Source organism: Tachysurus fulvidraco, chromosome 21 (assembly GCF_022655615.1).
Source record: "Tachysurus fulvidraco isolate hzauxx_2018 chromosome 21, HZAU_PFXX_2.0, whole genome shotgun sequence".
Lineage (NCBI taxonomy): Eukaryota > Metazoa > Chordata > Actinopteri > Siluriformes > Bagridae > Tachysurus > Tachysurus fulvidraco.
Genome location: NC_062538.1, coordinates 7,723,488 through 7,748,549, shown reverse-complemented (window position 1 = coordinate 7,748,549; position 25,062 = coordinate 7,723,488). Strand labels below are relative to the sequence as shown.

The window sequence follows — 25,062 nt, the reverse complement described above, 5'->3', positions numbered from 1 at the left end:
TATGGGAGAAGGTAAATCAGGCTTTCAGCATGGCTGGTTTATAGGTGAACTGAAGAAAATGCTTCCTGCAGAGATGATGATTAGTAACGTGGGTAGACTTACATAAAAACGCCAGCCAGAAGAACAAGGACAGGTTTCTTCCCACTTTACCGAGGTCTTAGCGAGCAGTTCCGCAGCATTAAACCCACAAATAAAGGTTATACAAGAAAATTCTTTAGCACTCATTTTGGCATTTGAATTAAAGTAACATAATGTAACATTTTCGTTATGAAGATTTCCCATTTCATCACTTGGATAGTTACGGATATCCTTCACTATTATAAATAATATCTGAAAAATCTATGCCGTGCATAGGTCACAGAGTCAGTTAAAGCAGCTCTTGCTGACATTTAGTTGCACTGATAAATACCATGACATTTTACAAGATGGCCTTCGCTTAAAAGAAGACCCCCAATGAGGAAGTGTATCAATTTAGCCATCATCACATACTCAGCATGAAGCAGACTCAAATATGTTTCTGTATCCTGTTATTTACCCGTTCAGCAGTGTGTTCCCACCAATTACAGACAAATCAGCCAACACGCAATGACTTGAAAGGCAGACGTTACCTCTACCTTCAGTGCTTTGATCAAGTAATGCCATTCAGCTTTTATCCAGTTTGGATTCACAAACAAGCCGCTAACCTTGTTCGCATATAAAAGCTTTGGCAGCATCTTTGTTCTGTCAATTTTTTAAAGGCTTGCTTAAAGGCTTGTGTCTTATTTAGTTGAAAGGCTATTAGAAAGCTACAAACTTCTCTGTGATTCAGATCAGTTTGTGGTAATGTACCTGCCAAGGAAATCAAAGTCCATGTTACACCACTTTAATGTAACTAGATACTGTATATGCATGTCAAGACCAAGAATTAAATACAATGCCAGATGGTCACCTACGCTTAATTTACACCTTGTAGGATGTATTCAAGTCGAGAAGTCCTCAATCCAGTAATTCATGTGTTTATTAAAGAATGATAAATTATATATTAAATTGCAGTTTGGTGAAGTTTGACATGATTTCTACTTGTTAGCACATCAGTAAGCTTGAGATTACTAAAACACATTGGCGTGACTGCATGATAGCGTCTCATCTAAAACAAAGTGACTAGCCTATTGCGTTTGTAACTATAGCAACTAAATAATAAGTGTAATTATAACAGCTTTCAAAAATGTATTACGATTTAAAACCAAACAAACGAACAAAGAAAAAGAAAAAGATTCTGAGGGAAACAGGTAGTCAATGCTGGGACTGAAGGCTGTCTAGGAATTGCTGGAAGGGAAACCTGGTAACTGGGCAAAAGACGCTATTTAAACTGAATGTATTTAAATTTTATTTCTTTATTATGTGACATGGTCACACATCACTTTAAAAGCTATAGGTCATAAAGGCAAGAGATGACATAAAACATACGAGGATCCAGAGACAATACATTATCAATACAAATGACACAATATAGCCATATAAAGAAAAGACAAAGGGTATTAAATGTGCTGAAAATATATAATATGTGCATATTGTAAATAGGAGCTGAGATAAGGAAAAAGGCTGGCTTTAATAAAATAGTTGTATTGAGGAAGGAGTTGAGGATGATTATTTTTCTACCACATCACCTCTTTGACCCAAGATGATTCAGAATGTGCATGATGTGGTGAGCCACACCAATTTGAGCTTTTGGCTCAAACCAGCGAAAGAATTAGTAGCGGAAAATAATCGTGAGTTGGAGCGAATAGGAGATGTAATTCTGAGCCAGAGCACTGCAGCCATCTTTAGTTACTGCTTTCTGTTTTTCAGAGTTTGCAGGCTTCAGTCCCATCTTTATTGTGTGAAAAGCTCTGCAGGGGTTAGATTGGTAGATTGACTTGATCAGTCAATATGTTCCTACTTTTTGGGCCCAGAACATTTTGGTTGCCAAGACTGTGTGTTTTACTCATTGTAGATAAATGCATATGATCTGGTTAAAGCTTTATGTGTATTTAACTACACAAACAATGCTAGTTACTTTAGATTGTTGTTAGAATCTACAATAGCTTATAGAATGCATCAGTGTAGACTTAAAGTAGGCATTTAAAGAGTTCATAAATAGACCATGCATGAGATTAACTAAAGACTAAAACACTGTGTGACATGCTGTTACAGGAACACGATCAATACCGCAGAATGATACAAAGCTGCTGTAACTGTCACCACACCAACGTTGATTCTTTTTGGTTAACAACATATCTAGAAGTGTTTTATACTTCTTATACCAAAAAGAATTCCAAAAAAAAATGTCTGATTTTTCCAAAGCTTTGAATACTGACTGAAAAAAGCACATAAATCCCTGTGAAATTTATCATCATCTACAGAGATGACAATAAATAGGAATTCTTTGGTTTACGTCACAGCCGAAGCTATTGCCAGAGAAAATAAAGTAAATAAATGGGAACAGAACTTTTATATGATGTTTAAAAATGAAGCTTTTAGCAAAGGCAACACTAAAATAGCATTTGTTGTTATTGCTGTTATTAATGTGTGAAACACCGCCTATGTGTGAAACACCGCCTAGGTTACTAAATTAAAACATCTGTCTTTCAATCAGCAGCCTAAATGATAGAAATCTGACAGAGGAATGCTATACAAGGCTGTATGGGGGAAAAAAACGATCAGAAATGGAGATCCTTTCGTGGTGAAATGAGTTTTCATGGCGGGCAGAACTGTATCATCTAACACTCGCTGCTGTAGGTGCCATCTGCCAGGCAGTGCCATCCTGTTTCTGTTCATTTAATATGCTTCATCATCTACTTGACTTTAGATCATAGAGTCACTTTATAAGTGCATTGCAACAAGCGGAGTGAAGTAGAAAGCCTTTGATGATCAGTGCTGTAATTAAAGATGTGATTAATTTAGCAATTCTTTCAGAACAGTAAGTGCTTTGGAGCTGCTCGACAAGTTCTGTTTTTGTTCACAAAGAATATGCTATTTTGTTCCCGACAATTTGTGGTTTTATGTAAAAGAGATCAATTAGCAGTCTAAAAAGCCCTGTTCTCTTTGCTCCTCCTAGCATGAGGCTGTCAGATGTTACGTGGGTTGAGAGAGCAAAAGAAAAAAAAAAACCAAATTTAAAAAAAAAGTAACAAAAGAATTACCAATTAGGATGTTACTTTTTTGTACATTTCAACCTTGCAGCAAATCTATTTCTAAATCTTCTATTCAATATGAAACAGAATATTTCTGCTGTGAGAAATACATGTGGAGTAGTTTACAATATTACCGTAATGATAATAATGAGACAGAAATGTTAGAGGTGGGAATCTTACAGCACTTTTATGTATCTTGATTTTTGTTTTTGAGAGCAAACATTTTGATTAATCCAGTACAATGACAATGTAACATGTCTATGAGGACAATATTGTGTTTTAAAGCTTCTCATGACATGATAGCTGACCTTCTCCACTGACCTCTCATCAATTTCTGACTGAACAACTGCTGATCCCTGAAAACCTTTTTTTTATTTTTTTATTTTTTTATGATCACCCGTCAAAACCGCCACAACCCCCACCGATCCCCCACCGTGGTCGGCGCCCGCCACCCACCCTCGATATTCTGATAATTGATATGTGAATACTTACTGAAGTTCTTGACCTGTTGATGGATTTACCTGCATAATTATTATTATTATTATCTGCTGCTACATAAATGGCCTGGATGAGTGTATCATTAAGCAGAGCTACAGGTGTTCCAGGTGTTGCTGATAACTGTAGAGGAACAAGGGATGGTGTCTGCAGACTAAAAAGCTAAGGAATAAATAGTGGAACTGTATATTACAGGTATGGTATTTGCAGTGAGTAAAGATCTGTTGATACATAGAGGTGAATAAAAAACTGAATGAATAAAAAACTGAATAAAATCTATGCATTGTAATATACTGTATGCGTGGAGTGTGGATGTTTATTGCAGTCTGTATTCTACAGCACAAAGATAATATAGAACGCACAATGTACAGTCATTATACGCTTATTCAGCACTGTTGGGAACTATTGGACATTCTACAAAAAAAAAAAAAAAAATTGCATAAGCCTATATAAAGGTCTGAGTCTGTGTTTCTATGTTTTGCCAATTGATGCAGAATTCTGAAAAGGAAATGCACAACGCATGAAGGAATCGATTTTATTTGTCATGCGTATTGAGTATGACTTCTTTCCCATAATACAGGGTGTCTCGATACACAGGGGAAATTAACACCTTTAAGCAAAATGTAACTTGATTTACAAAACATCCTCTACATGTTTTTTTTAGTCATCACTCCCAACTTTGTCTCCCAGATAGCAGCTGTGTCGTGTGTGTTGTGCTCATCGTGCTGAACCTTTCCACACGCCAATTATTTTAATATGTTCCTCTTAACGGTTTTAAATATACAGTGTATAAACTAAGTATGAGAAATTTTCCCTCTGTATGGATTCTTTCAAGAAACCCTATATTTGCACATTCAGGTCTTTTTTTTTTCTTCTTTTTTTTTTTGATACAAATGCTGCAGAAGAAGATTGTTATCTTGTCTTTTCTCTTGGGTCTCTTATCACTGACGCATTAATGTAGGCTTCGTGTAAGGTGTTAAAATTTGTCCTCCTAAAGCTCTTATCATGGTGCATTTGAAAACCCAGACTGCACAATCAGAATGGAATTAAATATAAGGTTATTTCATGGCAGAACAATCAGTAATCGTAACAAGATCATGATCTGCAATGGGCAGAGGTAATGCTGCGCCGTGCTGCACTCACAGTGCTTTCAAATAGGAAATGTATTAAGACAATCAGGCTTTGGCTGTTTACATCTCAAAGTTGTCCAGATTAGCGAAGACAGGCTATAATTTCCCATGGCTCTTGTAATCTTTTTGTGATCTGTCAGAAGTATAGTAGACGGCAATGTGGGAGCAAGAGGACATTGATGAAAGATATAAGTGATTTTATTTGAGCCTTTGCTTCAACAAATCAAATGTTAGTAAGGAATGAATCAAATATTTTGAGTCAAACTAAAGCTCTGCTTCCCACAGTAAAAAAATAAAAAATGAAGTGAGTTGCAGCAACTGCACACAGCAAACATATGCTTTAAATTGTAAAACGTCGATAAAGTGTCTTATACCACGGTATTGCTTGAATCTTAAGGGTTAAGTGTCGATTAATTTTCTAGAACAGCAGCTCCGAGTTCTGGCTTGAAAGCAAATCACAGGTTTACATTAATGCTCTCCTTCTCACACATGTCTATTTCTATAATAACAACTAATGCACAGCAACATCTACTGTATGCTGGAAATTCCACATAACAGCTAATAAATAGATTTGAGAAGTATAATTAAACGTTTCCAGTGAGCAGATGTTTGTGTCTGAGCAAAAGAAGCTGTACTGTAGGTTTTCAATAAGCTGGAGGTTTTCCATCATGGGTGATTCTTCAAAAAAAAACGACAAGCTGCATATTTTATGGCTTGTTAACTTTATTTTTCCAGTGTAGCAGAGACAAAATACATGAAGTACTTCAGGTTCATCTGAGTCAAGAAGAATGCAGGACAAATCCTACTCAAACATTTTAAACCGTTTTTCCTCTTTGTAGCTTAAAGGGGGTTTTGCTTTAAATGTAAATTGAGAGTACAGTAAGTACTGAGTGTTTCCCAAGTGGCTGGGTGATACGGTTGTCTAGCTGGATGTCTTTAAATGGTAATCATGGTCACGTAAGCCTTGGCTTGGTATTGATAAGTGTGTTATCACCCAAATGGTCGGGTCATACTATTTAATGTAATCACGGTCACGTATACGCCGTTGTTTAGTGACATTCCTTGATGTCCTGCTGCCGCTCCCATACTACCAATGGATCAAGGTTATTCATTTAGTTTGCCTTATGATGCTTAAGCCTTATTGGGAATGATCTACTTCTGATGTGTATCTTGGGGTGGAATCATGCCACAGACAATCTGTATTTTTTTTACACTGCTGTAATATAAGTGCTATCTTCTTTTGTGAATGTTCCACAACATTAATTATAACCAGGGGTGGCGCCAGAAGGTTCTGAGGGCATGCCAGTTGATTTACAGGGGTAGCAGAGCCATTACAAATAATATTTGCAAAAAAGGTCTTGGGCTTATGTTTTTAATCTTTAATTTTTATGTTGTGAAATTAAAGAAGCACTCAGATTACAAAATTAAATGATTTCACATAAACATTAATTAAACACTTCAGAATTTCAGACAATGGCAACATATCAAACACCTATAGTTCACCAAATACTACTTAATAATAGTTATTATTCAATAGTTATGTCCGAACAATAAACATCTGAACTGTTCTCTACCTCGGGCTGAGGTATGTTCATATTCTCATTTTCACTAGGAGCGAAATCTGAATTAGAATACCGAGGTCACTTATTTGGCACAAGAACCCGCTGATACCTAATGATATTACGTCTCTGTCAGCCTAGCTGCAACTCATGTCATGTGACGTTACCTTAAACACGCTTAATAAGTAAACGGTTTTACTTTATTTCATTTGCTCTTTTAAATTCTTAACTAAATTATCAATTAGAACACAGTCTTTATATTATTGCTTTAAGAAAAAAATGTTTGGGGTTGCTATGGGGGAGCTTTGTTCTTTCTCGGGGATGCTAAAGCACCCGCTAGCCCTCTCTGGTGCCGCATATGAATATAACTATAAACAGATTTAGATTTTGCTGTAGTATTGTGATATATTCCTTACATACACTATTTCTATGTGCTGCATTTGGGTCAAATTGACCAATTTTATATTTTAACTAAAGGTTTTTTTTTGCATTTGTTGTAAATGATCCGCATTTGCAGACGCATTATCGAGTGCTGTATTTCTCAGCCAGTGACTGCGGTAATCGATAATCTAAACATTTCTTGTGATTCTATTGTTTTAGATATGAATTGAATTTTTTTTTCATTTCAGATTTCTTTCTAGATTTATGCCACCAAGGAGTTTACTACAGTATATTTTATTACACAAATTCTTTAAAAAAAATAATAACTTCATCACAAAAACAAAAGACCCGTTATTTGTTAAATGCCCCAAGAACATGCCAAGTATGGATTAATAATTGAAAAGCAAAGTGTATTTCCTATTCCAGTTCATTTTCCAATGACCTCACATCCATTATTTTTTATACATCTGTCAATAAAATGGAAATGATTTTAACACTGTATGCTGTCTGACCACGCAAACCTTCTTAATAATCAATTTTAATGTTAACATCACAATAATATTGTAATCTGTGAACAGAATATAAGAGAATTGCTGTTCTTTGTGATTTGTGATGGTGGTTTCTTTACAAAAGGAAGGACCCACATCATTTTTCACTGCCATGTTTTTCCCAGATGTAGGATTAAACCCATCCCAGTTAGATGCACATTATCACAGTGAGTCAGACTAAAAAGAATTCCTAATAATAATCAACTGCACCAGTTGATGAAAATAATACGATGATTGAAGAAAAACAAAGGATTTTCTAAAAGTCTTGCTGATTAATTTGAAGAGAAATCCATTCTCTGGAGGGTCCATTTGTAAACAGCACTGAATATATCATTATGAGTCTCAGCCTGGTCTGTAATTAAAAGATAGTGGCTGGAGTTGCCGCACTGACAGCTCTGTTTAGTACGGCGTGCAGTGCCATCGATTCTAATAAAGGATGCAGATAATTTCAGGTAGACAGGAATTTAATGATTAATTTCCTCTTTGGTTTTCTCATGATCATAATAATGTAGTAGACAATGTGCCGTTGTTGTCCACATAGCATTTACCCCTCCTGGCATCTGAATATTGCGATGCCAGTAAGTGAACTTTTAAATTATGTGTTCTTTTACCTCAGCGAGCTGCCAGGATACAAATGAGTCACAAAGCATCCCACGCGATCATGCACATCCACCGTATAATAAACCCATTTCACCCAGCATGAAATAAAAGACCATTTTCAAGTTCAGTGATTGGGTTCATAAACTCTCTCTTTCTCTTGCTTTTTCCTTTTCCCTCTCTCTCTCTCTCTCTCTCTCTCTCTCTCTCTCTCGTGCACACACACACACACACACACACACACACACACACACACACACACAGCATAAAGCTAAGTCAAGTTGATTCAGAAATGAAATAAACTGCTCAAATTACCATACAAGCAACAAATCAATAATTAAATTAATGCATAAATTAAACAGCAAATTGCATAATTCCCCCATCACTCATTGTTATCATTACACAAGTTCACATTCTAAATTTCTTCATTTAGAAGAAACTATACTAATAATATTCAGACACACATTAGCTCCTTTCTATCAGAAAGAACTGAATGGTATGCAATATTTGGAAGTGTGTCACGTCGAGATCATGAGGAATAAAAACATGGGTTAGGGAAAGAAACCCAGTGCACACAGAGAGTGTGAGAGTGCATACAGGAACACAGCCAACACACACACACACACACACACACACACACACACACACAAAACATGGCAGTCATGACCTGTCAGGTTCACACTGCTGGCAAACATACACTGTTTATCTGAGGGTGTATACTGTACGCTCACTTGCTAGTAGGGACGGACAAAACGTTTTCAACCAATTGAGGCAAACAATATGCATCATATCATATATAGAATAGCTTTATTCTGTATTTTATTTCTTCCCAGATTGCTTCTGTGTAGTAGAATCTTTTTCCAAACAAAATATACAGCAAACACAATTGTAAAGATCTGGACACGATTTTTGCTCATTTTTCACTAGAAAACTCCACCAGTTTCTATCATATATACGTCTGGCCCATCTGTTGCTCTGCAGTGTATCAGGTGGCCTCTCCCTCATCCATCAACACACAGAGACCACCACAGGACCACTGCTGACCAAATATTACTGGGGTGATGGCTCATTCTCAGCACAGCAGTGACACTGACATGGTGGGTTGTGTGTGCTGGTACAAGTGACTCACACACAGCAGTGTTGACTTTTTAAACACCTTTGCGTCACTGTTGTGTTGAGAAACCCAAATAACACTGTATCGGCTCATAGGTGATCCGATCCTGTGGTGGTTCCTTATCAAACTGCAGGACAAACTGCATAGCAACAGGAGACTAATCAGTAAACAACACTTCCTTAGACTTTAAGATTAATCAAGATTTGATGATTTATTTTCTAGAAGTGTACACGTTTTAAAGTGAGCACAACATACACACGCACATCATCTGTATGGACTGCACAGACCTACATCAAATACACACACTTCCAATCAACCTGTTTACATGCTGCTTGCATCCATTTGCACACTTTTTTACTTTTTTGCTCTTTGCACACACTGTCTAATCATTTCCGTCGTTTTGCACATACTGTACAATATTTCAGTTGTTTGCTGTTTTGCAGAAATCCTAACATTATCTCAGGGACCTGCTGCTAAGAAACTGTGTTCATTCTAGTATTACTGCACGCAATTATATCTGAACATACAGTATTTACACTTTTATTATTGTATTGTCTTGTAACTTTTCGTCTGCACTGTCTTGTTTGTCTTGTCCTGCACTGTTTGCACCAGGTTGCACAGTTACACTTTATGTGGCTAAGACTTACTTACTAAGTCCCTAGCCCTGTCTTTGTTTTATGTAGCACCATGTTCCATTTCACTGTGTACTGCAACAGCTATATATGGTTGAAATGGCAATAAAAGCTTCTTGACTTGATGTGTTATATATTAATAATCTCAGGAATGTAGTATTAATGTTCCTACAATAAGTTTGAAATGTTCCTCTAATGTTCCTTTATGTATAACTGCAAAGGCTGAATGTGGAACGTTCTACTTATGTTGTTTTAGATCATTACAACTGAACTTACTAAAACCTGTTGCAAACCTTTACGGTATTAACACACGCTGTTATCTAGAGCGACTTATACAAATGCTTTGAAGTCTCTATCAATAAATACATCTTTCTACTGGTTCAGTAGGTCACAGACTAAACTCTGCTGGGGAGAAAATACAGTAGGAAAAGAACACACACAACACATTTTTATTTCTTTTTTTATTTAACATTTTTGTGGTTTTTTATTCTTAATTAAAGTGGTAAATTAAGGACTTCTGGTTGTCTTCAAAAGACCTACAAGCTGTATTTTGAAGACTGCCAGTGTCTCAGCTGTTTGGAAGTTCTTTCCACCAGCTCAGTGCCAGAACCGAGAAGAGTCTTGATGCAAGCCGTCCTCATACCCTGAGAGAGGGTGAGACCAGCTGAACAGTACTAGAGGATCTGAGGGAGTGTGATGCAGTTTGTGGAAATCTGACCATCACATCTATATGTGATTTTGAACATCCCATTGCAGATCAATGTCCCTTTGCTGTTTATATATATATATATATATATATATATATATATATATATATATATATATATATATATATATATATATATATATATATATATATAATAAGCTCCACTCTACTGCACTGGATTTCCACTAGATTCTTGATGGGATCCCTACTGTTCATGCTGTGAGCAGCCATACAGATGTGTAGAAGAAGGATTTCTGAGCTGATGGGGCATTTTTTGCCTTTAAATAGTCAGAGGACAAATGCAGCATAAAAATACTAGCAAGCTAAAGCTCTATTAGAGAGGAAATGCTGCATTTGACTAAAGGTCATAACTCATGATTTGTGACCTCAAACTTGGAAAATCCAAAGAAAATGCAGCCAGAAATCCTACCTGGGAAAAAAAACAGGATTTCAAGCAAATAACGTAGCATATCACCAGTAGTACACAAAGTAAGGCCTTTTACAATTAGACACTATTATTAGATCTAACAAAATACACAAATATGTACTTAAAATGTTCAGGTTTCTGTCATGAGGAAGGTCTAATGCAGCATTAGTGCCGTGTATCAGTGCAAATAAATAAATAAATAAATAAATAAATAATGCTAACAGTTTAGATAAGAAGCTCTTTTGGTTTTTATGTCTGGTGATTGTTGAAAACAAACTCATGAGCATTAAACAATGTGATGTCAACATAGCAGACAACCGACTAGTTCTCCTACTCATAACGAAATCACACATTACAAATGAGCTCCATCATCTATAAGCACATCACAAATATTTCAATATAAACATGATGCTTGTACTTCAGGTGTGAATTTTCCTTTGTCCAGTGAAGAGGCAGGTCTTCAGTCTTCATTTGGAGACAGCCAGTGACTCAGCTGTTGAGACAGACAGGGAAAGTTTTTCCAGAACAGAGAAGGACCCTTGATGCATGTTCTAATCACGTCAGCTGGCGATGTGATGTGATGAGACCGAGGACTGCTGGACAGCCTTTTCTGTCTCAGCTACAGCCAAAGTGAAACTTTCATCTAGACTGTGCACATCTGTTCATGCTCACGACTCAAACTCAGGTGTCCGCGTGGCACGATGGTAAAACGTCCATAAGGTCGTTCTTGAACAAGTGATGGACTTGTGCAAATTGCATCACAAAACTCAAGTGCCTGTCAAACTGTACATGCATCCCCCAGGAGAGTGGTGTTGCTCCAGTCTGCTGTTTCTATGTAAATGTGCTCAGCCTAAGCCTTTGTGGAAGTGTTCAGAGTCGAGACCTGTTGCCATAGATACAAATTAAGCGGCCTGGATGTTTTCATTTGGCTTATGGTGATTGTCGCAGCTGTTATCTTGCTGGTTTTATTCGAACAATTAAAAACACAGCTCATCTGATTATGCCTTTATTTATCTCTTAAGGCACATATGTACAATATTTAAAAATGAATGTAATTTTCAGCAAAGCTCTATAATTAACAAGGTACCCAAAAAGGCTGCTTAAATCAGAAGCAGCAGGAGGGAATAGACATGTTGAACATGTTATTTTGAGGTCGATTAACAAGAGCAAACATACACGCATTCAAAACTGAAAGGTCTCTGTGAAAGAAAAAGATGTGGGTTTGAAAAACGTGCTGCTAGAATCAGACAGCTGGAATAAATACTTGATTCCACAGCGCCCTCTACTGCTCATTTTATGGAAGAACAAACACTGATTTAGAATGCCAGAAATCTAGGAATAGTATTGACCATTTGTTTAGTTAGTTATTTTCATTTAATTAGGACATTTTAATTAATTAATTAATTAATTATAAAGGTGCTGTTCGTGTTGTTTAAAGGTGTTTTTAGGTTCATTATAATAACAATTTCAAATAAAAAAAAAAATAATGAAAAAAAAGAAGAAAAATAAAACACAGAGACTCCTTTACAGGTAGTTCTGTAAAGAAATATTATAGCAATACTATAGTAATTAGTAATGACACCAAGAGCAATAGTATCCATGAAAATAAGCTTTATATTGGAAATATATATATATTTTTAAATCATACTCTCAGTCATTCACACACATTTGAACTTGATCTCAATCAAAACAAGGAGGTTGTTCAGCTGCAGGCTGCATGTTGTACAGGATAAAAACATTCATGTGGAATCCACATGCACAATAAAGTAAGAAATGTAGCTGAATATGTTGAAATACTCAAACATCAGAACGGTCACCTGTCAGAAAGTGATACTGAAATATATAATTCAGGCAAAAATGTCAAATTTAAACAATTCTCCTCCGAGGCTCAGCCGAGGCAGTGTATAACAAAAGACTACGCGTGCACTGGGCCGTAGTAACACGTCATGTAACGGAAGAGAACATTGTTGCCCAACATCACACCCCACCATGAACAAACTCTTCGGCATTTCAGCTTTTCTTCACTCATATTATATGTATAATTGAATTTAACATTCCCCTTTTCCACATTTCATTTACACTTCTCTAAAACTCAGCCTAATTTCTTCCTATTAACACACCACCACTCAACCTTTAACAGCAAGTGAATATTAAAATTAGTGACAATTTTACTTTGCACTCGATTCTGCAGAATGAACTTCCAGTTCATCCCAAACATGTTCAGTGGAGTTGTGCAGGACATTCAAGCTCTTCTACACTAACCTTGGCAAACCATGTCTTCATGGCACGGTACTGCTGGGACAGTTTTGGGGAACCTGTAATGCTACAGTACACAAAGTCATCTTAGCGACTGTTTGAGGAAGAAACGTGTGTGTGTGTGTGTGTGATGGACAGGTGTCCGCATACTTTTGGCCATATAGAGTATATACAAATGGTGTGGAGACAAAGGATTTATTTTATCTCTACATTGTTATGAATTATTCTAAACATATGGTTTGTAAGAAATGTGTCTTAACTGTTAAGGCATCTTCATAACTCCATTGTAAATGTAAAGACTATTTTTAGGCAGCACACAATAAATATTATTTGCATGTGAGAAGGACAACAGTAAGAAATATATTATTTGGTGATGCTTGGTGTCCTATGTTTGTCAATATTAAAAAGTAAAGATTAACGAAAGGCTGATGAAAGGCATTCTAGTGTTCAAGCTCGGGGATTTATATGGAGCCTTGGTTCTTAAAACTGGATCCCCAAAAAAGGTCTGTGAAGATTAGCTTTCTAAAAAATGAATAGCATACATCCTTGGGTTCCTAGAAGTGTATGGTTTTATAAAGATAAGCATCTGTAGAAACAGCAATGAAGGACTGTAATAAAACCTAATGACATTTCAATACAAATATGTTCTGATAGTTTGAACTGATTTTTGTTTTTGCAAAATGTTTGAGAATCCCTGCTCAAGATTAACAGCACATTTCTTTGACGAAGAAGACATGCCTTAAACAGTAAACAGTGGCGAGTTACTCTTCTTTTCCGTTAGCATGCCCCGCTAATGAACTCTTCTTGATGCAGTCAAGCGGCCCTTTCCCCATCAGAGCTGACGGATGCTTGTACGATCCTCCGAGGCGATCCCACAGCGTGAAATACTGACCGTAGTTATAGTCGAAGAACAGGTGGTGATCTGTGTGATGTGCAGCTCCGTTGATGAATTTCTCCATCACCCGTGGGACCCGGTAGTCACCATCGTGAATTGAGACGGTCCATACATTAACAAACACATAGAGACCCAGATAGAGTACCTTGTGCAGGGGAAAGAGGAAAGGGTAGATGTGGTAGGGCAGACCCTGAAGAAAGCCGTCTACAGGGTGGAAAGCGTGGCTGGCGAACGGAGTCGGGACTTTCCAGATGTGGTGAGGTTTATGGAAATTCTGTAACCAGTTTAGAGGAGTTGAAATGAAATTGTTAGAAATTTTGATATCTGAGTCAATTACAGAATATATACATCTGACAATTACCTTATAGATCAGTTTGTGATGCAGGAATCTGTGAATCCAGTAGATGCACATATCGGTAAAAAAGAGGAAGGAGACCATGCTAAAGATCAGTCCTGTCCAACCTGAAGAACAGGAAAGTGAAAATGAGCTACTGAAAAAATAATAAACAGAGTAATGCATTTAACAATTAAAGTAGGATTATTAAAAATACTTGCTGAATGAAATTCTGTGCTGTTAATCAATCACAGGGTGATGTGATGCAGCCCAGAGTAAGGCAGGGATTTTAACTGATTATTTCATCTTGAATTAACAGCACATCCTACTTTGTTTTTAGTCCCATCATTTAATATTCGTCAAAAAACATTAATTTTTGTCCATGTATTGTGTACAATTTTTGTGAAAAAAATCTACATCATCTACATTAACTTCACGGCTATTAAAAAAATTGGTTCTGCACCAGACATTTTATTTTTTTTTATTTATATATTTTTCTTATAAACCTGTATAAACCCTCTGTCCATAAAGATCCTGCTATGCCAAGAAATATAACATGTGTTGTTATGTATGCTTAGATTAGCTCTGCATACTTTAGGGATAAAGCATAATCCAGATATACAAAGTGTTCACTGAACAATCAGTATCATCTGTAGCATGTCTGTGGGTTTAAATAACATATGGGGGTGGGGTTAACGTTTTAAATTCATTTGTAAACCTAAAATAAAATGAATCATTTAGCCCCAATTCATTCCAGTAATGTGTAAGAAGAAGAAGAAGAAGAAGAAGAAGAAGAAGAAGAAGAAGAAGAAGAAGAAGAAGAAGAAGAAGAAGAAGAAGAAGAAGAAGAAGAAGTAATAGATATACAAAGAGAAAATGTCGCTACTGGTTACATCTCACAGTATTTGGTTTAAATGCTTAGAAAGCAAAGACTCAGAGGTACTTGAGTTATCTCACACTGGCTATCGGTCTTGGCACAGAGATGATGCACAAAGTGCAGAGTCAGGATTATATCAGTACAAATAGAATACACACAAACCAACACACACACATAAATGTGTTTTACTAGCCTTCTGAAGACCTTCTATCAACATCATTATTAAACTTACCCTAACTTTAAAAGGAAACTGTCACTTAAAATGTTGTAAAATAAAAGATGCAGTTAGGAGAGAGAAAGAGAGAGAGAGTGAGTGAGTGAGTGAGTGTGTGTGTGTGTGTGTGTGTGTGTGTGTGTGTGTGTGTGTGTGTGTGTGTGTGTGTGTGTGTGTGTGTGTGAGTGAGTGAGTGAGTGAGTGAGTGGGTGAGTGGGTGAGTGAGTGAGTGAGTGAGTGAGTGAGTGAGTGAGTGAGTGAGTGGGTGAGTGAGTGGGTGAGTGAGTGAGTGGGTGGGTGAGTGAGTGGGTGGGTGAGTGAGTGAGTGAGTGAGTGTGTGTGTGTGTGAGTGAGTGTGTGAGTGAGTGTGTGTGTGTGTGAGTGAGTGTGTGTGTGAGTGTGTGTGTGTGAGTGTGTGTGAGAGAGTGTGTGTGTGAGTGTGTGTGAGAGAGAGAGAGAGAGAATGAGAGAGTGAGTGAGTGGGTGATTGAGTGTGTGAGTGTGTGTGAGAGGGAGGGAGAGAATGTGTGAGAGTTAGTGTGAGTAAGTTATAGTGTGAGTGGGTGTATGTGTGTGAGAGAGAGAGAGTGAGAGAGAGACTTACCTAGTGGAGATTCACTAACATCGTCATAAAGCTTGCTGTAGCCTCGTACTTCAGCAAAAAACAGTGCGACTGTAGGAATGCTGATCCAAGGCAAAGATGTCATAGCATACTTTATTTCGCGTCTCACCTGGTTCTGTTGGGTACATGGGACAAAAATCAGTACCAGTTTCACTGTGTATATGGAAATAAACATAGTCACAGAGATCGGAATTTTGTAAGGTTTTATTTACTGACTGTAGTCCAAGGCCACCTGACCACCTCTTACTATATATTTGGTTAGTGGCTCAATTCATTCTCAAATAAAGCCCAGCAGGATTTTTGGGGAACATTTATAATCACAGTGTAAATCCTGGTTCTAAAACCCCTGACCCAACATACCAGTCCTGATGGAGAGGTGCTAGAAGAAGTGCTGATATGTTAAGCCTAGTCTTAGGTAACATCAGAGATTTCTCACTGTCAAAATACTCAAGAACTTTGCCATAAAAATCAGCAACACATTCCTATAGGGAAGATACTGTTTATTTTTAATACTATGCAAGGTTTTGAAAAGACAGGAACTGGAGAGCAAGTCTTAGACCTACAGATTATATCTCTGCTGCGTGGCCTGATGACAATAGACATTCGTGCTTAAAGTATTTCAGAATGAAACAGACGTGCTCTGAGATTCAGTTTTGAATATTGATTAATCTCAGGTAGGGAAATGCTTTAAGAATCGAATCAGTAGTTTGGTAAAATTGTGGCTATTGACCATTCTGCTTCAAAACAAAGCTAGGACAAAATCAGAAACATAAGCAACAAACAGAAACGAATGTGATGTAGCACCAGATCCTGCCAATGTGGCTCCTCTCACCCAAAGGACCTGCCTGATGCATCCTGATACTATCTTTGACTTTTTTTTGCTGCTGTGACTGGGCCTACCTGGACACTCTAAATATTTACACTCCTCCAAAAACTCTATAACATGGTATATTTCCCTATAGATTTGTACTTTAGAACTTCTACAATACTCACTTACATTAACAGCATTTGGCTGATGCCTTTATGTATGTGGAGCGACTTACATTTTAGCTCTTCTTTTTTTTTTTAACTAAGCGGTTAAGAGTCTCGCTCAGGAGACCAGAGGTACAGATTGATGGTCCTGGGATTTGAAAGTACAACCCTCCAATCAGTAGTCCAATGCTTTAACCATTAAGCTACCACTCATAAAGAACATGATGCTTGTACTAAGCATCCTGTCAACACACATAACACACACTCTGACTCATAGTAGACAATGATCTATAATCCAACAATCTGGTGTCACCCAGAAAAGGACAGGTTTCCGTCTCAGTTTCTACCCATAATGTTGTCTGCAGGAGTTTTTCCTCATCACGGTCACTATTTACATCCTTGCTCATTAAGGATCTAAATAAAAATCTACATCGGGATTTCTTCAATACTCTTTTGTGACGATGTTTAGTGATAATTAATTAATGCTAGACATCAGCTTAATAAGCTCATATGTTATTATGATCTAGAAATCTAAAAGAAAAATGCCGTGACCTCTAAAAACTGAGGGTGTTTCATGAAATTGTGGTCAAATATGAAGTAGTAGCTTAAAGTTCCCAGGCCGAGGTACAAAATCGCAGCGCCGAGGTTGGTGACCACCAGCAGCCCAATGATCTGTCGCAGAGGCTCATCTTCAGGCCAGGAGGTCGGGTACACATACGGAGTGAAGAAATGAGAGTCGGCCAAGTTCAGTACCAGGTCCATGCTTGATCCTGTGACATGAACTATAGGACAAAAGAACTTTGTAAGAAAAAACATTTATGGTGTAGTACAGCCTGAAATAAAGCAAGTTACTGTTATCACCCTGAAGTTCATTATTCTCCTGTAACAGCACAACCAGATGTCTTTTATTCATCTTATACCACAAGAAACCTTTCTTAGACAATGCTAAATATATAACTTTACAATATCAACAAATAACATAGATAAGTCTCTGTGAGTTAGTTGTTATTATAGAAAAGATAACTCACTGATATATACCTGGACTTTGCCTTGCAGAAAATTATCTACATATATTATATAAATATCTATAGATCTATATTTATGCCAAAGTCATATTAACATCAAAATCTGAATAAATGTAATCTGAGTGTAATGAACTAAGCAGAGGAGTAATCAGTTGTCCTACCTGTTCAGATCAGATCAGAGATCAGAGATCAGTCACTGATGGTCTCTGTACACAGGTCTGATTCGCTGCAGCACACAGAGGCAGCCAATAGCGCTGCACTTCCGCATGATCTAACCACCTTTCATAGATTTGATTGGCCAAAGACGCGATCTGCTCATGGGGTCACGGATCTTTAGGAAACATTTAAAGAAACATTGTTATGGAATTCTGAAAACTAGCTTTGATCCAAGAATTTATTTAGCATAATATGCGCTGTAACAACAACAATAATAATAATAATAATAAATGATAATAATAATAATGAAGTGAACGGTCAAACGAAAATAAAGGAACAAGAGGCGGAAAAACGTCATAAAAAAGCGACCTGACAATCTGTAACTATTTTTACCCCTCTGTAAAATACAAACCCCGCCTCTCTGTGCTGTGATTGGCTAATACATTCACATTTCCTACAGGTCTAAACGTGAGTAGCCAATCCTAGCGCAGGATTCCGGAATACGGGTGGGCAAATAACGCTTGCTGGGTGGATTTCGCTTTGGCGAGACAAGACGGAGGTTTTTTGCGTGATTAAAAGGTGATGGATGTTTATAGTGAAACCTGTACAGTAATGTTGATGGTGTTATTTAAAGCGTTTTTCTGTGGCGGTTTTCTCACAGTTTGGCCGATGGATAGTGAGGTTCAGAGGGACGGGAGAGTGTTGGATCTGACCGATGATGCCTGGAGGGAAGACCGGCTACCTTATGAAGATGTAACGATTCCTCTGGTAAACTTCACAACACTCACGATCTGTTACAGGATGATGTCTTTCTGAACGTTAAAGCAGTCAAATACATTTCTCTGACCCCACTTCACATAGTCCACTTTATAACCCACCTCTTAATCCAACACACAATCCACCTCATTATTAACTATGAAGAGTTCTATTGTCGTTCTACAACTTTTTAAACCTTTTTTTTTTAACAACAGAATTCATTAGACCTTTTAAAATCTACTCTATAGCTAAATGTTTATAGACAATTACACTCATGTCAGCCTCCATAAAGTTGGCTTTAATTCCCTTCACTGTAAGTTAAGAAGCCCAAACATGGCTCATCATGACAATGCTCCTGCATTATAATGCTTTATGGATGAAGGAGCACAAATCTTTTAGTCATGTTATTCAGGAAGAACATTTCTGGTTGTTATGATCAGGTATGTACAAACCTTTGGCCATATACGGTGTAAGAGATGAGTGATCATTAAGAACTATTATAATAGTGACTTGTGAGTTTCTGTTTTCATTATTCCTTAGAGTGAACTTCCAGAAGCAGAACAGGATAATGGAGGATCCACGGAGTCCATCAAAGAGCAAGAAATGAAGTGGTCTGACTTGGCGTTGCAAAGTTTGCATGAAAATACTCCAAGTACTGGGACATAAATGGTTAGATGTAATTTTATTTGATTAGGTTGAATGCAAATTATATCGTGTGTCTGGCTGTTTGTTCATTTGCTGTTTTTCAAATAAAACTTAGATGTAAATGCCAACATATCTATGGCTAAGAAATGTTTTTACATAAATTCTGAAATGGAAAGGTCTTGCGTTTCAGTTTTCTGAAGGATCCTGTACATTACAATTAGCTTAAATTATAGTATTATCTCGATGGTATCATGTTTGGAAGACCACAGTTATTCCCATAAACAAAAGAACTATTCATTCAAACTGCTAAACTTTACACCTCAACTTTATCAGAATACAGCCCCAGTGTTCTGAGCTCCAGCTGTAAAATGAATTCAGGAAAGGTATTAATGATTTTGCAGGCTTTGGCCAGCCTATGCATGTCTGTTTACAAATGCTATAAACCTAAGCAACACTGAGAATTAACTGTTGTTATTTTTGGGTGCTTCACACCATTAAATGTAAGAATAAAGTAATGAAAAATAATTAAACAAGTTAGTGGGTATATGAGGAATACAATTCTTCAGGATGTGGTGTTATAGGAAAATGATCAACTTTCCACAATTATTTTTCTTTAAATGGTGAGACACAGAGCAACACATCACTGTTTAAGATATTGTGTAAAATAAAATAAAAATATTGAAGTTATACCTTATTTAATCTGGTCTGCTAACTCTGTCCATTTGAGTTGAGCAGAGCTCACAACTTTCTTCTTTCCTGTGGATGATTTAAAGTTTCAAACATTTGTTGGACAGTTAAACTCAATAAAAGCTTGTGTAAAGCCAGACTGTTAAATGTGCTTGAAAGCATAAATGTAAACCTACTGCTGCTGTGTAAATATGATTTTTTTTAAAAAATGAAAAGGAGGTTAAAACCCCTATACCGTGTATGCCATATGATTTATTTGTGATTGCTAAGATGGCACAATGCTGCTCAAATCAAGGATATGGAGAATTCTAACTTTTTCCAACATAATGTTCTACAGAAATGACTCTAATTTGAGCTGTACAGTGTCACAATATCACTTACCAGCCAACATCTAAATGACATACTATCTTGCTGAATGAGGCTCTGACATTTTAGCTCAAGGTTTAGGAACTAGTCCTAATCCTAATCCTATCAGCCAAGGTTAAGGCTCTCATTATTGCAGCAAACTAAACATAAATTTCAAATTAGTCTCATAAAGAATGCTATACATATGTTTTTATTTAGCATTTTTCTAGTCACCCAATCATCATTTTCACAGTCTAAAAAAACAAACAAAAAAAAAAATAAACAAGAAAAAACAAGGCAGTTTAATTTCAATCATACAAGTGGACCATAATGGGAAAAACAAACAAATAAACAAAAAAAAACACTTAAGACTATTGGTGAGACCTGACGAAAGTGTGACACAAGAGGCAGGGCAATACCACTTATAATCAAACATGTCGTGTAAAAGGTCGCTTGTAGTGTTCATCCCAACCCCATTAAAGTGAACCGAAGATTAAAACACAACGTTATGCAAAAATGAATTTGTACCTTTACAACATTTAAACAAAATAGAAACATGCATCTGGTGTGTCCAACACAACCCCATTTTCTATTTTCTTTATGTGTATAAGATTTATATTACCTTTGAGAAATGAGAAATTTCTTATCTCACACAGAACATGTGCTATGAAATACATGTAAAGCACAATTGATACAAGTAAAATAAATGAGCAGCCCATTTTAGCAAAGGGTCCCAATGGAAAATTTTGCCTTAAAAGATGAAATGCAATTTGAGAAAATATTTTATCAAGGTGCTGGTTTGAAAATGTGTCTAAGTAACTGTTACATTTCGGTTTTCAACTGCTAGCCTCTGTAACTATAAGCCTATATCTAAGTCAAGTTAGGAAAGGCAACTAAGCTTGTAGTATGATTTTGAAGACATTCCTCTTACAAAGGCATCAACACTGCTAGCAAGAAAATTAATTTACTTAATTCTCCCCGATATATGTGCAGCAATGAAGCTCCAGACTAACCTCTAATTAATAATAAGCAGCGCCCCTATTTTTTCCTCCAGTCACGTCCACTTGGTGTCTATGGGCTCAAAAGACTGATTAACTCATTCACGTCTTGTATTCTTTCTCTGTTTATGAACTGTTCTTTTTTATTTGCATTTGGAGTGACTGCTCCTTTATCATATATTCCAAATACGTCTCCTGTGCTGCTGTGCCAAGGGGTCAAAAATAAATTCTATGGCAAAACTGCACTCATCATCCGAGACTTGTGATCAACTGCTGGCTCACACCAATTTACACCTCTAGACCTGCCGATGTTGTGTGATCATCAGAGGTTTAAAAACTGGGGAATTTTTAGTTGCTCAGCAGATGAAGCGCTGAAGATCAGTGAGGAAATGTCTACAAGATCATACTAGATCTTCCTCAATGTCTTTACCAGTACACGTTCATTAACCTGGATGACTGAAACCCTTCATAGACCTACAGTCAGGAACATGTTTTTGCTTGCCTTTTGTTTCTGAAGGGGGGAATAAGACAAGGCTCACCGGTCGACCTACTGGCACTCAACCTATTCTTTAATCAGGCAACTGCAGGAATGCTTCCTCAACTACCTCATTCATCATTTGGTCCTTCACACAGTATCCTTACCATTAAAATCTAATCTGTTTAATTGAATTTATAGCAAAAATACTTATATAGTATAACAGTAATATTATATGGCACAGTTGGAGAACAAATGATGAGATTGCACATTTTCGGTCTCCAAAACCAAAGGCAGAGAAGTACGAGAAGTTACATAACAAGCCTAGTTGTGTACACAGAGCAGTGGGAGATTATGATGTTAACACAGATGTTCTCCTCCACCATTACTGTAACATTTAAAGTACACAAGAAATATCAAGGTACACAGAACTGTTCTGTAAGAGATAGACTACATGCATTTCTAAAATGCAAACCTTTATCCCAAAATCAGACCCAAGCCCAGAATAATAACAAAACAGAACATAAAAAAATTCCCTTATAACCAGTAGTATTTTTTCCAATATACATTACTTTTCTGGTTCAGGTAATTGTACCATTTGTCAATCACATACAGTATCTACAGTATGACCTCCACGTTTCTTATGTCTCAATGTGGCTTTTTACTTTACTGAAGAAATCGTGGTACATTCAGTTCCTTAAAAAAAGTCATTTTACACATTACAAAATGTGAAGAAATTAAATGGATACAGTCATAACAGTCCACTGTCCTGCAGAGGCTGCTGAACTTTTTAAAACTGTTGTCAATATCTTAAATCCCAACATATTAGTCTGTTTTTACACATCCTTTTTACTCTGCATTAATCTCTGCTTCAGGCCTCTGCATGGCAAGCTCAGCTCGGATAAAAGCACCCTGTCCCAAGGCAGTGGAGTATGCGCGATTATTGTGTGAAGCTGTGAACCCAGGGGTATTGTACAAGCTCAAACCACTGCGGCTTGGCAATGGGGTTTGTGAATGAGGTACCGGATGATAATCGGCCAGATTATCATATTGAGATTGTTGAGTAACAGTACTTTGTCTCTGCCCATGCGATTGGTGAGAAAAGGATTCCTGGGTATGAGAAGGATTAGGTTGGTTGTAGTGATGCCGTTCTCGAACACTATGAGATCTCTCTGGCTTGGGAGGAGGAACAGGCTTTATAGGGGCTGGCTTCTGGTCATCTTCACTGTTGCTGGTGCTTTTGACCCTTCCTACGTGTCTCTCGGGATCTGGGCGCTCATAGCGAGCATGATAGCTTTTGCTGTCTGGGTGCTCTTGCCAGGGTTTACTCATCTGATTGTCTCCTGGTTCACACTTGGACTCAACATGGCTACCTTCTGATAGATGTGGCAAGCTCCGTGGGGGAAGTTGTGACAGATGTGAATGGGTGGATTGATAGGTCCTGGAGCTACTTTGTTTGGGTGCAGCCACTCTATCTCCCATTCCATTTCCCTGGCAGTGTTTCTCGGTTTCCATATACATCAGGACGTCTGGGTCTGAAATCAGGTGTCTGGAGATGTGCTGAGGTCCAGGTGTTACACTGCATCTCCCATCTTTTCCTTCTGCAGTGACCAACACAGCTTTACCAGGGTCTGACTTGCTGCGCAGATGTAGCACTTCTAATCCCCCAATATCCCCTGGCACATAGGGCCCCACATTGTCATACTGCGACATTATGGGAACTTTCATCTTTTGCCTGGTCCGACTTTCCCTGCGTATAGAATGCATCCGTAGCCTTTCTGCTTCCTCTGGATCCCATGCATAGTAAACAGCTCCTTTTGGGCCATGGTAGGGGGGCAGGTCCCTACTTACAAATGTATGCTCTTTCACAGGAATGGCATGTCGTGACATGTAGTGACAGCCACCTGATTTGGCCCCTGACCTGCTGAGGTGCGGACCAGCATCACGAGTACTGAATGAGTGAAAATGTCGTAAACGAACAGTGCCGTAAGGATCCACATCATAGTAGGGAACATCAAGAGGGTGATTGCCAGAGTAAGGGCTGTAGCGGTACTGGACTCTTCCATTCTCAAAATAAGGTTGCAGTTGTGTCACATGATATTCCGCTTGTGATGGCTGTTGGTAAGACTTGCAGTGGTAGACTGGGCGCTGATAGTAATAGAGATCGTCATCTGGAGGAACCTCTGTTCTGGTTACTGGTGCTGACCGAATGGAGGTGGGCGGAACATGTAGAGAGTGAACCCTGCGGATTGTTGGATATGCAGCATGTCCATCCACTGAGCTGTAACCATGGCTGCGGTGAAGTGATCCTTGGGAAATATATTCACCCCTCATTGCTTCACGAGATTTCATTGACTGGTGTAAGGACCTTGGACCAATTGTATTGTAGCGACCATCGCCATGGGCTCTGTAAGGAATCTGGGGTTCTGACTTTGATACATATGATAGATGAGGGGGCACGCTGTCAGGCCGGTAATGACAACCCATGGACGATGGTCCTGCAGGGGCTGGTCTTTGATGGTAATAGGTCTCTCCAGTTGGCTCTATTAGGCCCGTCTCTCCTTTAGCGTGATAAACATAAGATGACAGATGAACGGAAGACTTGCGTTGTAATGTTTGAGGCTGAGGGAGTGTGTCGTCTAATGATGTCGGCATAGATGCCTCTCCCACCACAGAATGATAGGGGGCTGCACTGGCAGCTTCCGTTTTACACAGAGCGGCTGCTGCTAGTTTACTTTCAATTGAACGAACAGGCGGCGGTGGCGGCGCTGGTGTGGTCCCATGAATTTGATGATGGCTAATATTTTCCATTCGAGAATTTACAGGCTTCATAGATTCCCAAGGCCTCTCTCCAGACTGCTCTGGAGATGTTGCTGTTGTAGGAGCAACTCTAGTATTAGGCTGATTTTTGGAAAGTGTTTGAGGCTGACACTGAGAGTGAAGCTGTTGAGGTTGCGACTGTGCCTGAATCTGACGCTGAGGCTGAAGAACAGCTACTGGCTGTTCCTGGGATTTTGTGGTTGGTGCTGGCAAAACACTTTCAGGACTCTGAACCTAAAAAAAT

The 25,062-nt window shown here is 37.9% G+C and overlaps 3 protein-coding genes across 17 annotated transcripts in view; 1 reads left to right on the top strand and 2 right to left on the bottom strand.

The window, feature by feature from the left end:
* Positions 1-11,734: 11,734 nt before the first annotated feature.
* Positions 11,735-18,253, bottom strand: sc5d (sterol-C5-desaturase). 3 transcript variants are annotated; one of them, XM_027134194.2, is made up of 5 exons: positions 18,098-18,253; positions 17,464-17,693; positions 15,922-16,054; positions 14,254-14,354; positions 11,735-14,166 (listed from the first exon to the last, which is right to left on the bottom strand). In XM_027134194.2, the coding sequence occupies exons 2-5, from the start codon at positions 17,671-17,673 to the stop codon at positions 13,759-13,761; spliced, it is 852 nt and encodes a 283-aa protein (XP_026989995.1). In that variant the 5' UTR covers positions 17,674-17,693; positions 18,098-18,253; the 3' UTR covers positions 11,735-13,758. The 3 variants fall into 3 exon arrangements, with proteins under 3 accessions (XP_026989995.1, XP_026989996.1, XP_047661273.1); XM_027134195.2 differs by lacking the exon at positions 18,098-18,253 and adding an exon at positions 17,940-18,089; XM_047805317.1 differs by lacking the exon at positions 18,098-18,253 and adding an exon at positions 17,950-17,974.
* A 203-nt stretch (positions 18,254-18,456) lies between these two features.
* anapc13 (anaphase promoting complex subunit 13) lies at positions 18,457-20,187 on the top strand. Of its 2 annotated transcripts, XR_007138908.1 has the most exons (4): positions 18,457-18,471; positions 18,553-18,671; positions 18,754-18,860; positions 19,389-20,187. XR_007138908.1 is itself a non-coding variant. In XM_027134196.2 (3 exons), the coding sequence occupies exons 2-3, from the start codon at positions 18,762-18,764 to the stop codon at positions 19,512-19,514; spliced, it is 225 nt and encodes a 74-aa protein (XP_026989997.1). In that variant the 5' UTR covers positions 18,535-18,671; positions 18,754-18,761; the 3' UTR covers positions 19,515-19,625. The 2 variants fall into 2 exon arrangements, 1 of the variants encoding a protein (XP_026989997.1); XM_027134196.2 differs by lacking the exon at positions 18,457-18,471 and having other exon boundaries at positions 18,535-18,671; positions 19,389-19,625.
* A 528-nt stretch (positions 20,188-20,715) lies between these two features.
* The window catches only part of arhgap32b (Rho GTPase activating protein 32b), a 94,901-nt gene continuing 90,554 nt past the window's right edge, over positions 20,716-25,062 (bottom strand). For all 12 annotated transcript variants that reach the window (XM_047805306.1, XM_047805307.1, XM_047805309.1 and 9 more), the window contains one exon: positions 20,716-25,052. In XM_047805306.1, the coding sequence (XP_047661262.1) occupies positions 22,848-25,052 (2,205 nt within the window). In that variant the 3' untranslated portion in view covers positions 20,716-22,847. The remainder of the gene's footprint in view (positions 25,053-25,062) is intronic.